This window comes from Leiobunum rupestre, chromosome 4 (assembly GCF_980474605.1).
Source record: "Leiobunum rupestre chromosome 4, qqLeiRupe1.1.hap1, whole genome shotgun sequence".
In the NCBI taxonomy this organism is placed as follows: domain Eukaryota; kingdom Metazoa; phylum Arthropoda; class Arachnida; order Opiliones; family Sclerosomatidae; genus Leiobunum; species Leiobunum rupestre.
The window spans coordinates 55,808,175-55,821,595 of NC_143387.1; the positions used below are offsets into that span (position 1 = coordinate 55,808,175).

A 13,421-nucleotide genomic window follows, 5' to 3' on the forward strand; every position below is an offset into this window, starting at 1 on the left:
CACCTTTTTGTTGGCCTATTCAGAGTCGGTCATTATAACTTTCCCCCCCTCTTCTCCAATACCAATTCAAGAATGATACAGAATTTTTATACTAAAAAGTTGTTTATTTTTGTAATAAAATGTTTTGACAAAAATTTAATTATACTCTATTTGAAGTATTTATTTATCTGAAACTTCAGGTAGTGAAGTCTGGAAACAGTTACCAAACATTTCTGCAATTTTCCAAAGTTGACAGTTTTTTTCCAGACTACCTGGTTTAAGCCCTAAAATAGGGTAAGCTGAGAAGAAATAATTCACTTTGATTTATTTTAAATTGTAGAAATATATACCTTTGGTAAATTATTGATATATCTAAGTCAATATTTTTGGGTGACAAATCGAATATAAATTATAACTTGTTTCCCATTTTTATACTCATTTTTACAATTAACTAAAACATTATCACAATTACACAAGGTATGATTGTGTTTACAACTTGTTATAAAAATATGTTGAAAGATTATTTCTGATTAATTTATCAGATATACATTGAAAAAATCTTAAGGTTTTTTGAACAGTATGACTAGTGAGTATCAAACAAATATATTAAACAGTTTTTTTAAAGTCTCTCCGCTCTTCATCCGTCTCAGTCCATTTTGTCTATCACTGTCATGGAACTGGCAAGGGCCAGCTTGACACTCATTAGCATTCGTTCCAACCGCAATATTATCCTGCAAAGCATTATTGATAAACTCATTTGTTATTCTTCTTTTTTGTCTAGAGAAAATGTCATCTATAGCCTTGTAAGCCTTTCGCTTTCCCGCCATAACTAAGCCTTAGCTAACGTAGAACTACTTAAATTTTATAATTTTAATAAAAATTACCCTTCTTTTTCTTCCTTTCAAGTTTCCTTCCGGCTAGGTAGCGGTTTATGACAACTAAAATCACGCAAACTTTAAGAATTCTACTTTATATACGACAAACCACAATAAATTATCAAACACTAACCAAAATGAATCCCATCCGCCGATCCGAACATGCACTTCTGTTTTTGGTTACGATAAAAATCATGACTTAGCGTCACTGTAGGTGGCATGGTTGTCGCAATTTTTTTTAAATTTAAACGGTTTAAATAAAAAGAAATTATTATTATTATCATAAATACTTAACACATTTTTTAAGTTTCATATGAAGTTAAATGCATTTAAGACGATCGTTCAAAATATTTTATTTAGATGACTCTGCATGATTTCCGGGAAAATTTAAATGGGTATTTTTGCCGGCTAAAAAATGGATAGTCGAATCACTAGTATATTGGAAGTTGTACTATATAAAAAAACGGACGTCATAAACTACGTAACCGACTCAAGGCCGACTGCATTTCTTGAACAATTTGAAACAGTCGGTTTTGCCGACTTAATTTTGGAATCTTTCTAAAAATTAAATAATCGTTAATTTTCCGACTCTAATCAGTATTCTGTTTAGTAGTACTTTTAATAGTCGCAATCTCGACTACATTTTTCAAAAAAAATCATATCGTCGGCTAAGAGTCGAAATGCCGACTGCGACTCCAAAACGACTGTTCGACCCCTAACCGACTCGTTTTCGGAGGCATTGTGCTACAGGGGAAGCGATGAGATAATTCTGATTCTCCGACTGCGATAACAAGTCATGAGATAATTCTGATTCTCCGACTGCGGTGACAAGCCACGAGATAATTCTGATTCTCCGACTGCGGTGACAAGCCATCAGATAATTCTGATTCTCCAACTGCGATAACAAGCCATGAGATAATTCTGATTCTCCGACTGCGATAACAAGTCATGAGATAATTCTGATTCTCCGACTGCGGTGACAAGCCATGAGATAATTCTGATTCTCCGACTGCGGTGACAAGCCATGAGATAATTCTGATTCTCCGACTGCGGTGACAAGCCACGAGATAATTCTGATTCTCCGACTGCGGTGACAAGCCATCAGATAATTCTGATTCTCCAACTGCGATAACAAGTCATGAGATAATTCTGATTCTCCGACTGCGGTGACAAGCCATGAGATAATTCTGATTCTCCGACTGCGGTGACAAGCCACGAGATAATTCTGATTCTCCAACTGCGATAACAAGCCATGAGATAATTCTGATTCTCCGACTGCGGTGACAAGCCATCAGATAATTCTGATTCTCCAACTGCGATAACAAGCGATGAGATAATTCTGATTCTCCGACTGCGATAACAAGTCATGAGATAATTCTGATTCTCCGACTGCGGTGACAAGCCATGAGATAATTCTGATTCTCCGACTGCGGTGACAAGCCACGAGATAATTCTGATTCTCCGACTGCGGTGACAAGCCATCAGATCATTCTGATTCTCCAACTGCGATAACAAGCCATGAGATAATTCTGATTCTCCGACTGCGATAACAAGTCATGAGATAATTCTGATTCTCCGACTGCGGTGACAAGCCATGAGATAATTCTGATTCTCCGACTGCGGTGACAAGCCATGAGATAATTCTGATTCTCCGACTGCGGTGACAAGCCACGAGATAATTCTGATTCTCCAACTGCTATAACACCCCCATGAGATAATTCTGATTCTCCGACTGCGGTGACAAGCCATGAGATAATTCTGATTCTCCGACTGCGGTGACAAGCCACGAGATAATTCTGATTCTCCGACTGCGGTGACAAGCCACGAGATAATTCTGATTCTCCGACTGCGGTGACAAGCCATCAGATAATTCTGATTCTCCAACTGCGATAACAAGCCATGAGATAATTCTGATTCTCCGACTGCGATAACAAGTCATGAGATAATTCTGATTCTCCGACTGCGGTGACAAGCCACGAGATAATTCTGATTCTCCGACTGCGGTGACAAGCCATCAGATAATTCTGATTCTCCAACTGCGATAACAAGTCATGAGATAATTCTGATTCTCCGACTGCGGTGACAAGCCATGAGATAATTCTGATTCTCCGACTGCGGTGACAAGCCACGAGATAATTCTGATTTTCCAACTGCGATAACAAGCCATGAGATAATTCTGATTCTCCGACTGCGGTGACAAGCCATCAGATAATTCTGATTCTCCAACTGCGATAACAAGCGATGAGATAATTCTGATTCTCCGACTGCGATAACAAGCGATGATATAATTCTGATTCTCCGACTGCGATAACAAGTCATGAGATAATTCTGATTCTCCGACTGCGGTGACAAGCCACGAGATAATTCTGATTCTCCGACTGCGGTGACAAGCCATCAGATAATTCTGATTCTCCAACTGCGATAACAAGCCATGAGATAATTCTGATTCTCCGACTGCGATAACAAGTCATGAGATAATTCTGATTCTCCGACTGCGGTGACAAGCCATGAGATAATTCTGAACCGCCACTTGAGGGAAATAGGAATAACGCCCAATACACAATTTAAGTCTCGCTATCGACTCGCATGAGATTAATCAAGTCATTGTAAGCCCAAGTATTGATAAATTTGTGGTAAAAACACAAAGAAAGAAAACCAAACTAAGGTTATTGTAAATTCAACTTCGATTTACGTTTAATATAAATTAAATTTATATTTATTTAAACCACGTGTTGCAATGGCAAACGCCAGTGTGGCCCGTGTGGACTTTTAAGCTCATTTTAAAGTAGTCTTAGCAAATAAGCCTCATAGGTCTTTGGAAACAAATTGATTTTTAAGGGTGCCCTTTAGGAATTTACTGGGCCCCCTCAAAGGAAAAATCCTGGCTACGGGCCTGTTAGGATAGCCGAAGGATTCCCTGAGCGACCAGACATTTCATCGTTCAGGCTAACAACGGAACCAATAAAATATGGGTTCTCATCTCCAAGTTTGAAAAACCTTGAAGGGCGAAGAATTGTGGACATTGGGCTCTTTTTAGCTGAAATCAGCCCGTTAGAAAAGCATAGATACGAATGGCGAAAACAAGGTTATTTTCAGTTCGAAAAGGAGTTGATTCTTGGACTTCAGAGCCACCTTATATTCCAATGTTACTCGTGTTCGGCGACTAAGAAAATCCCAACAAATTAAGAAACGGAATTCGATAAAAGCATAGAGGAACTATCCCCTCTATGATAAAAGTATCAATTATATTGGGACGTGGGCGTGTACGTCAATTGGAGTGGGACACGCCGAGTAGGATGAAGCGTTGGCAGTTCTAAATGTCCCTTCTATGAGTTTGCCAACATATTTGAAACTGGAAAACCAAGTAGGAAAAGTACGAATATTTTTTACATTATCTAAAATTTAAAATGTGCATCTATATATTTATCAAAAAACTGAAATCTGTAGCTTTAACGTATAAAGACTAATTACTTGAAAATATTCATCATATCAAGGACATATTTAGGTCTCTAAGAACATTGAAAGGTAAGGCCCAACTATAATATTTTGGATACTAAAGGACACAGATTGCAGGATTGCTTTTTCTCTTGATATCATTAACATTTTCAATTAGATAATATAAGTTTTACTGCGTTTAATTGTGTTCGATATATCGAACACAATTAAACGCAGTAAAAATTATATTATCTAATTGAAAATGTTAATGATATCAAGAGAAAAATATCTGTAGTTCGTATACTCATATCAAATTTGATCTTCCTTAGGATTGTGCTGAACAACTACACGCGGAATTTCTGGCTGCCGGCGTCTTGGAACGTGAAATTTCCACGAGCAAATGTCACGTTGACGCTGATGGCGTCGCTTGGATCAAGGTAATAGCCGATGGAGGTTGGATGCAACGGGTTAACAACGGGAGATACATGGCTAAGTCATGGGTAGCGGCAATAATAAGTGTTTTCATAAAATCAGACTATGTTGTTTCCCCCCCGACAAAAATTGCCCCTCAGTCTTTGATGGGAGTTCAGTTCAGTACGTTCCAGTTCTAAAACCGTCAGCGCAACTCAAATAAATGTACGTCAACAAGCTGGCAAACATGTTTCCTGAAAAATCAATAAAAACCGAAGACTACCGACCGTTACATGTCCCTTCCTAGAGTATACCACCTCCTAGGCAGTTCTTTGATGGGGGTTTTATGAAAACACCTATTGGTGCAGAAACGAAGAAGATTCTTTTTCTTGGTATAAGAAACAAATACAACAGCATTTGCTTTGTGGCTGAAAAAAAGGGGATAGAAATCCAACACGTTTGTGGAAGGCTTTTCCAAAAGTTTCGTACTTCACAACCTCCAATACGTCGAGCTCGTGGGTGATGGAGATTCGAGTACCCTCTTCAAAATTAGAGAAAAAGTGCCCTATGTTCATCGCGTAAAAAAAAAATAGAATGTGCCAACCACGCTATTCGAAGGTACAGGGTGTCCTTATACGCTATCGATAAGGAAGGGGCTTTGATGGCTAAGAATCTTAGCAAAGCCCGAATTTAGCGTCTTTCTATTTGTGCCCGTGCCGCTATCATTTATAATTCGGTAAGCCGAAAAACTGAAAAAGACTTACAGGAAGACATCCCGAAGTGTAACCCACCGATTTTGTTCAAACTCGGGGGATTGGTAGACCTTCGTGTAACTTGAAAATCTTAAAGGGAATTTATTCAATGGGCAAATTTTTTGCCATGGCAACAAAAAAGGTTTTTGACAACAAAAAAAGGAAATTTTCCCATTGAAAATAACATGGGATTCTGATCGATTCCTAAGGTCCCCTCTGTGAAAAATTTGAACAAATTTCAAAAATAACCGCTATTAACTAATATTTAGTAAAGAAGGCCGGTAAGCTTCTTTCCGACAAGACCAGCAATGCCGCGGAATGAATATTGTTTCAAAATTCATTGGTCATAAGCAATTTTTGCCGGTCCCGTTGGGGCTCATATAACGTTCGGGTGGATGGGGCCGGCCTCAGCTACAAGAATCCACTTGGAGGAAATTACTTAAGAAGGAGCCCCTCGATGGTTGAGAATTGATAGAAGCCAAACGAAAGATGGTAGCCTTTTATCAATTCCCGAAGCGAAAAAGCAAAGAAAACAAATTTTATCAATGCCCAAAGGATCTGTGGACTATGGTCCGAGTGCAACCTGACATGGACGAAGAGCCTTACGAAAAGTCAAAAATCGATTTTCTCGCTAGCCTTTCTGCAGGCCGCTCTCTACCATTGGGCTAGGTAGGGCTAAGCCCTAGGGCGCCGCGACCGGCAGGGGCGCGGCGTCTCCCCGGAGGGGCTAGAGGTCGGTGATGGTTAACTTTTATTCAATAGATAAAGCTCTCAAAATTATTCGTAAAATGTTTTGATCAAGTAATTTATATTTCTGTATTATCCGATTAATTTTTTGATAAATTTGTAAAATTAATCGGAAAAACGACGTTTTTTCGATAAAAAGCTCAAATTTTACGAATAATACATGTTTTTTAATCAATTTCCGAAATATTAACCGGTAAATTTCTTTGTTTAAATTTGTTTCCCGAAAAAAATCAATTTAAACATGGATAATGATTAACCGTTCCCGACCTCTAGGAGGGGCGCCGTCTATATAAAAAATACTATAAAAATATATAAAAGGGCGCCTAATATAATTAGCCCAGGGGCACCTGAAAGCTAAAGACAGTCCTGCCTTTCTGTCAATGAAGAAAAAAGAAATACAATCGAACATATTACCAGAAACCCCATAGTTAAAAAAAAGGTTTATAAAACGACTAAAATTGGAATTTAAATTTATTTCAAACCATTTGGTTACTAAAAAAGGTGTAATATCTTAATTTAGACTCATTTTAATCTTTCATGTTGAATACAATACCCTTGGGGGGTCCATTAACCTGTCCCGCCCAAATAAACATAACTAAAATAATATAGCCTATCAATACGCACCCATTAAGCACCGTTAATTTCATATTTTGCACCAGTGCCGTTTTGACGGAATTTAATTTTTTCAATGGGCGGGCCAGCTTAACGATAGCCCGCCCAATTTCGAATTTCCGATAAAAAAAACAGTCTATCAATAGGCACCCATTATACACCACCATTTTCACAATTAGCACCAGACTGATTTTTTGAAATTGAAACTGTGAATTTTCACATTCAAGTTTTCTTTTTTACAAAGTAATGTTTCAACAATATTTTTAAATTTTAGAATTTTTTTTAATGTATCAAAAATTTTTCTCAAGGTTTTATTTGGCAAGACATAAGCAACGTTTAACTGAAGTTCAAGTCGGCTTTGGTTGTTTCACAGAGTAATACCGAACTGAATTCATTGTGAAACGAAATAAGTTTGTCACTAGAAATCTAGCGTAAAGGTTTTACAATTGAAATTTATTTAGGGAAAATTTCTTATTGTAAAGGATGATAAAATTAGCGAATAAGTAGATTAGTCCATTATGAAAAGGGATAATAAAGCTAAACCCTAAACAAATTTGAAGAAATTTAAAAACTTACTAATAGCTCATACCGATAGGTCTTCGAGCGAACAAAAAGACGCGAAACTCGGACCAAATAGGTCTTCGAGTGCAAATCTAAATTAAATTAAATAAAATAGCCAGAAATTCCAACGGTAGACCGGTTTCGTCCAATTTGGGACTCGTCAGTACCGTGCGGGAAATCTGGCTCGCGACTATAACACCGAATAGAGAAACTAAGCCTAAATATTAAAAATTTCAAAACGAGTTTATCATAGGTGGTTCCTTTTAACTTGACATTGCGTGTATACTAATCTCCAGCACTCTCCCCCTATTCGGCTTTCCGTTGCTACGCAACTCGTTTTGAAATTTAATTCCGAAGCTCAAGAACTGCTAGTTAAAAAACCAAGAACAGTCGCGAAATGTCGAAGAGACCCAATTCGCAAACGAGAACTCATCTCTTTCGTCGGTACAACAAATTATTAAAAGTTGCTGGCGACGACATTGACTGTTGAGGACCATTTACCAACAATCCCAGTGATAAATCATTATCGTCAACTCTGCGGCAAAATATCCGCTGGACGTTACCTTCGAAACGTATGGATATTGTTGAATATTGTGTAGTTTTAGTTTTTTTAAGTTAGATGATAGGGAAATTGGTGCACCATATAGAGTAGGATTTTATTTCATTAGATCGTTTAAATAATTTAACAGTTATCCTTAAAATTAAATATTCCATGGAAACCTTCATACTCCTTTATTATTTTATACCGCTGACATCATTTTATATTTACTTTAATAATGATATTATCTTGGGCCCCAATAGTGAAAGCCTGCCGAAACCCGGAGTTTATTGTAATCGTAGCGTGGAGTAAGATATTCAAGATTAGACAAACGTCAGCTATTTCTAATTAACATATCTTACGACGTGATATACAGGGTGTTCCCTAAATGGGGGTAGGACCGAGCGTCGACGGGTTCTACAGATTCTTTTAAAACGAAAATGTTCTACGACATTTTTCCGATTTAGGCCACCGTTTCGAAGTTACGAAACAATCGATTAATATTAATTAATATTAATATTAATATAAATAAATATATAATATTAATATTAAGTCCCATACTCACGCGCTACGAAACGAAATGTTATGTTTTGTACCATTTAATAAATTTGGGAGGGGGTTGAACCACTAAAAATCCCCATTAAATACGCCCTTGACGTCAATTATTATTAAAATTTACTATTAGCTATGTACCAGGCGTCAAACTGGTGCTTTACCTCGTGGAAACTTTCTCCTATGTATTAGCGAAATTGTAAGTGTCTGTCAATCCCAAATTTTCCTGGGTAAACTTCATTCCCCACCAGTTTATTTAGACATCTTTTAAGGAATATTCCAAACCCATTGCGTCGAAGATTCCATTACACTACAATTATATTTATAATCAATTAAAATATTAAGAATGCATTATATTCAGAATAAATATAGTGTGGTACCACATGTATAAACTTACAAAGATGGTCTTGGCTTTGGTAGTAGTGCCAGGTAAGATTTATTTCTAGTAAAAACTACAGGAAATCATACCTGAATAAAACTGAATTTTATTATTCTTCCAGCATTAAGATCCATCATGTTGTAAACTCCATACTTCGCATTATGCCCGGGGCTGTCACATCTCGACACCCCCCCCCCTTCCCCCAAACAAATATCGTTCAGTTCTTATACGATGATCGCTAAGTAAGGTCCATTGAGTTGGGAATAAATAGAGGTTCAACTAAATCTGGCTGGCGCGGGACCAATTTCTCTCTATATGGCAATTGAATTTTTGCGCAATTAAAATGTATGATTTATCGTAACAAACAAACTTTTGAAGTTGTTTAAAAATAATTTTATTCTGTCAACACGATCCTTTTTAACACAAGTTACAGTGAGTTAGCTAATAATTATTTATTTTTAGTATTATAACTTTACAAAATATAGATGGCGCTACCGCCTAATTATAAAGATGAATTTCGTACAGTCTTCTCAGAACAGGTCCCGCGTAACCATGGCAACCGAAATCGTAATTGTAATTCTAGCAGTATTACTCCCAATTCAATGGTAAGGTCTCATCTTCCGTTCTCCAACGCATCATAATAGTGGAATACAAGTAATACTTTTACATTTTAAAAAATGTTCTTGAAGATATGAATGGTATTTGTAAGAACTTAAACATTCGAACAAAACGGAAGCGGTTGCTATTTGTGAAGCTACATTAGCAAGGTAGCACACTATTACATCAGTATAAGCAAGAAAGAGCTACAATAGAACCCTCAAGAAACCCAACTTAAGTCAATTGTCTCGTTTCAAGAGAATCCTTTTTGGCATTACAAGTCATATTGGTGACCGCTATCGTGCTAATAGAAGCATCAAATGGAGAATTCCAGCCAGTCCGGGCGCTTTTGGATTCCGGATCCCAAGCTAACTTTATCAGCGAACAATGCTCTAAGAAGTTGCAGCTCAGAAGACGACGGCTGAATGTTGTTGTAGGAGGAGTTGGAGGAGCGGAAGTTGGCAGCGTTCGCATAACAGTAAAATCAGAGTTGGTAAACAAGACGCACGTCGAAGTCACAGCTTTGGTACTTAAGAAAGTCACGGCAGACCTCCCAAATGTGGCCATCAATACTGACGTCTGGACGCATCTTAAGGGTCTTAAACTTGTTGATCCTAAATTTCACGTGTTATTGGGAGCTGATGGCTATTTGTCTCTAATTCAAGATGGTACTTGTTTCGGAGAACCTGGGACGCCAGGAGCTTTCAACACTATTTTTGGATGGGCCATCTGTGGTACCATCGAATCTCACAAGTCGGCCAAGTGTCCACCTGACATCCGAATTTATCAATCTACCATCGAAGATCAACTGCAAAGATTCTGGGAATTTGAAGAGCTAGTTCCAAAACAATTGTTAACCGCAAGCGAATTGCGATGTGAAGAAAACTTCGACAACAATTACTGTCGTAATAAGGAAGGCAGATATATAGTCAGCTTGCTAATGAAGAACGGTCAACAACAACTGGGTGATTAAAAAAAGATGGCCATTCGAAGATTCTTAGGTCTTGAAAAACGATTACAAGCAGATCCGGGCTTGGCTGAACAATACCACGCCTTTATGGAAGAGTGTCTTGAGATTGGTCACATGAGGCCACTGCTGCCAGAAGAAAAGAAATTACAAGGACAGAAAACTTTTATCTTCCGCATCACGCCGTGGTCAAGGCAAGTAGTAGTACTACTAAGCTGCGAGTGGTGGTGTCGTCTAATGGAGTCTCACTGCATTATCTATTACTGGTTGGCCCAAAAACTCAAGATTTGATAACTCTACTAATTCGTTTCAGACTTCATACCGTGGCAGTAACAGCTGATATTGCCAAAATGTATCACCAGATCTTGATACAACCTTAAGATACCAACCTCCAGCGGATCGTGTGGAGAAGTAACCCAACAAAACCAATTCGGGACTATCAACAACTTACCGTCACCATTTTTGGCAACTAGGGTACTGAAGCAACTTTCACTTGATGTGAAGGACAAGTATCAGATGGCCATCTGATACTTGTCCTTCACATCAAGTGCAGAAGACTTCCATGTTGATGACCTGATGTCAGGTGCCGAATCTACAGAAGATGTCTTGCAGCTACAATCAGAACTATTGCAATCAACTGCCGAAGGGGGATTTCAACTGTGAAAATGGACTTCCAACGATCCCGTCATTACCCGTGGAAATGCGCTAAGATCAAGGGCCTCTAAAAATAGATATTGATGAAGCTGTCAAAACCCTGGGGCTTCGATGGACACCGGGAGCTGACTTTCTCATTTTCCGTATCCAGCCCTCACTACAAAACTTCAATAACGAAAAGAATAATTCTTTCAGAGACATCCAATGTGTTTGACCCCTTGGGGTTACTTACTACAGTTACCATCCAGGCAAAGTGACTAGCTACTTCAAGATCTCTGGAAACTGAAGCTGGGTTGGTACGATCAGTTGTCGGAACTTATCGCTAATAAATGGAAAATATTTCAGGCGGAGTTACCAGGAATCGAAGCCATAACCATTCAACTGTCACATATCTCAGCGTCAAATCAGTGAGATCAGTCTACAAGGTTTCTGTGATGCCTCGGAAAAAGCATAGGCCGCAGCAGTCTATCTAAAGACAAGGAATAGTAACGGAAACATCAAGGTGCAGCTTATCGCGGCGAAGACAAAGGTAGCACCATTGAAACAAGTATCGTTACCAAGGCATGAACTCTGTGGAGCTGTATTACTCATTCGACTTCTAAGACTTATTTCAGACGCTCTGAAGATAGCCATCCCAGAAATGCATTGCGGGAGTGACTCCATGACTGCCTTGGCCTGGATAGCGTCGATGGAAAACGTTCATAGCCAATCGGGTATCGGAAATTCAGACTACTTTACCCCAAGCACAATGGCATCATGTAAAGGGAGAATGCAACCCTGCATACTGTACGTCGCGTGGTATCTCACCTACCCAATTACTTCAACATCCACTTTCGTGGAACGGTCCTAGGTGGCTATCGGCTTGTCCGACCTTCAAGGACATAATTATACCTGTCGAAACTGAAACTTGCATACTAGAAGCTCGTCCATTATCTATAATGTCAAATCACTACACCGTTGACACGACGCTACTTGATGCACATTCGTCCTTTATCAATCTGCTCAATGTAACGGCCTACATACAACGATTCGCAAGAAATTCTCGTGAACCCAAATTAGACAGAACCATTGGCCCATTGATGGCTACCGAAGTAGAGTCAGCGCGGAAACACTGGATAAAGGTAACTGAGCAACAAACCTTTACTGAAGAAATTCACTGTCTTTCCACAGCCAAGCCAACCCGTTCTTGGATTCCGATGGAATCCTTCGAGTTGGTGGGCGAATCAGACATGCGAAGATTAACACAGATCAAATTCATCCCATCATCCTGCCACGAAGAAGTAAGCTGACTGAATTAATAATAACTTACTAACACCAGAAGCACGTTCACGCTGGTCCCCAGCTACTCATGACAGTTCTACAGCGAAAATATTGGATCTTTGGAGTTCGAGATGCCAAAAGATTTCATGTGAGACTTTTTACTTGGCAGAAGGCAGTGATTGTTCAACAGATGATGGGGGACTTGCCATCGGCTCGGGTTAATCCAGCTAGAGCCTTTTTAAAGTGTGGTGTAGATCAGCTGTTCCCAAAAGGTGTTCCGCGGAACCCTGAGGTTCCATGGAAGGGTCACAGGGGTTCCGAGAATTTGCAAAGCGGCCATCTTCATTTGTATCAAGACTCTTTTAAGATAAGTAAAAAATGAGTTGAGTTTCCGCCAGAATTAGGTGGATAATTTAGGGTTCCATAGCCGAAACAAATTGGGAACTGCTGGTGTAGATTATGCTGGGCCTTTCACCCACAGAATTATGAAAGGTCGTGGCGCATAAAGCATTATTTGTGTGTTTCACTACCAGGGCCATCCATATCGAATTGGTGAGCGACTTGTCTACTGACGCGTTCCTAGCAGCTCTAAAACGATTCGTCGCCAGGCGAGGAAGGAGCTCAAACATTTACAGCGATTGTGGGTCCAATTTTGTCGGCGCCAATCGAGAAATGCGAGATTTTCTGAAATTAATGTCCAGCTCAGCAAATAAGTCCTCCATTATGCGATGGATGTCAGACGAAGGCATTAACTGGCATTTTAATCCACCTGCAGCGCCGCACTTTGGAGGACTGTGGGAAGCAGTAATCAAAGCGGTGAAACTTATTCAAAACGAGTGGTCGGCATAACCATTTAATCTTATGAAGAGATGAACACGCTACTCTGTCAAATAGAGGCTTGTTTGAATTCCACACCCTTATCAGCTTTATTTACACATCCAGATGATCTGGCGGCCTTAACTCCGGGACATTTTCTCATTGGCGATGCGCTCACGGCGATCCCAGAACCAGACCTCACAGATATAAACAGATATAAAAGTCAACCGTTTAAATCGATATCAGATGGGACAACAGCTTCTTCAGCACTTCTGGTGGAGATGGC

At 39.2% G+C, this 13,421-nt stretch overlaps 2 protein-coding genes and 1 long non-coding RNA gene across 3 annotated transcripts; 2 read left to right on the plus strand and 1 right to left on the minus strand.

Annotated features, from left to right (window-relative positions):
• Positions 1 to 405: 405 nt before the first annotated feature.
• Positions 406 to 1,141, minus strand: LOC149948369 (uncharacterized). Its single transcript, XR_016480664.1, has 3 exons — positions 988 to 1,141; positions 864 to 917; positions 406 to 710 (listed from the first exon to the last, which is right to left on the minus strand). It is a non-coding gene; the product is annotated as an uncharacterized LOC149948369 (long non-coding RNA).
• A 7,722-nt stretch (positions 1,142 to 8,863) lies between these two features.
• LOC149948370 (uncharacterized) lies at positions 8,864 to 10,411 on the plus strand. Its single transcript, XM_090171065.1, has 3 exons — positions 8,864 to 8,891; positions 8,963 to 8,981; positions 9,697 to 10,411. Exons 1-3 carry the CDS (start codon positions 8,864 to 8,866, stop codon positions 10,409 to 10,411), a joined length of 762 nt encoding a protein of 253 aa, XP_090027191.1.
• Positions 10,412 to 11,699: 1,288 nt separating this feature from the next.
• Positions 11,700 to 13,168, plus strand: LOC149948371 (uncharacterized). The gene is made up of 4 exons (XM_090171066.1): positions 11,700 to 11,845; positions 11,910 to 12,339; positions 12,381 to 12,667; positions 12,853 to 13,168. Exons 1-4 carry the CDS (start codon positions 11,700 to 11,702, stop codon positions 13,166 to 13,168), a joined length of 1,179 nt encoding a protein of 392 aa, XP_090027192.1.
• The last annotated feature ends 253 nt before the right edge of the window (positions 13,169 to 13,421 follow it).

Excerpts from the sequence above, each read along its gene's own strand:
- LOC149948370 (XM_090171065.1), top strand. The coding sequence starts at position 8,864 with ATGGTCTTGGCTTTGGTAGTAGTGCCAG.
- LOC149948371 (XM_090171066.1), top strand. The coding sequence starts at position 11,700 with ATGCATTGCGGGAGTGACTCCATGACTGCCTTGGCCTGGATAGCGTCG. Across the intron at positions 11,846-11,909 it reads AGAATGCAACCCTGCATACT|GTGGCTATCGGCTTGTCCGA; the intron begins GTACGTCGCGTG and ends GAACGGTCCTAG. Across the intron at positions 12,668-12,852 it reads CAAAGCGGCCATCTTCATTT|GGCCATCCATATCGAATTGG; the intron begins GTATCAAGACTC and ends TTTCACTACCAG.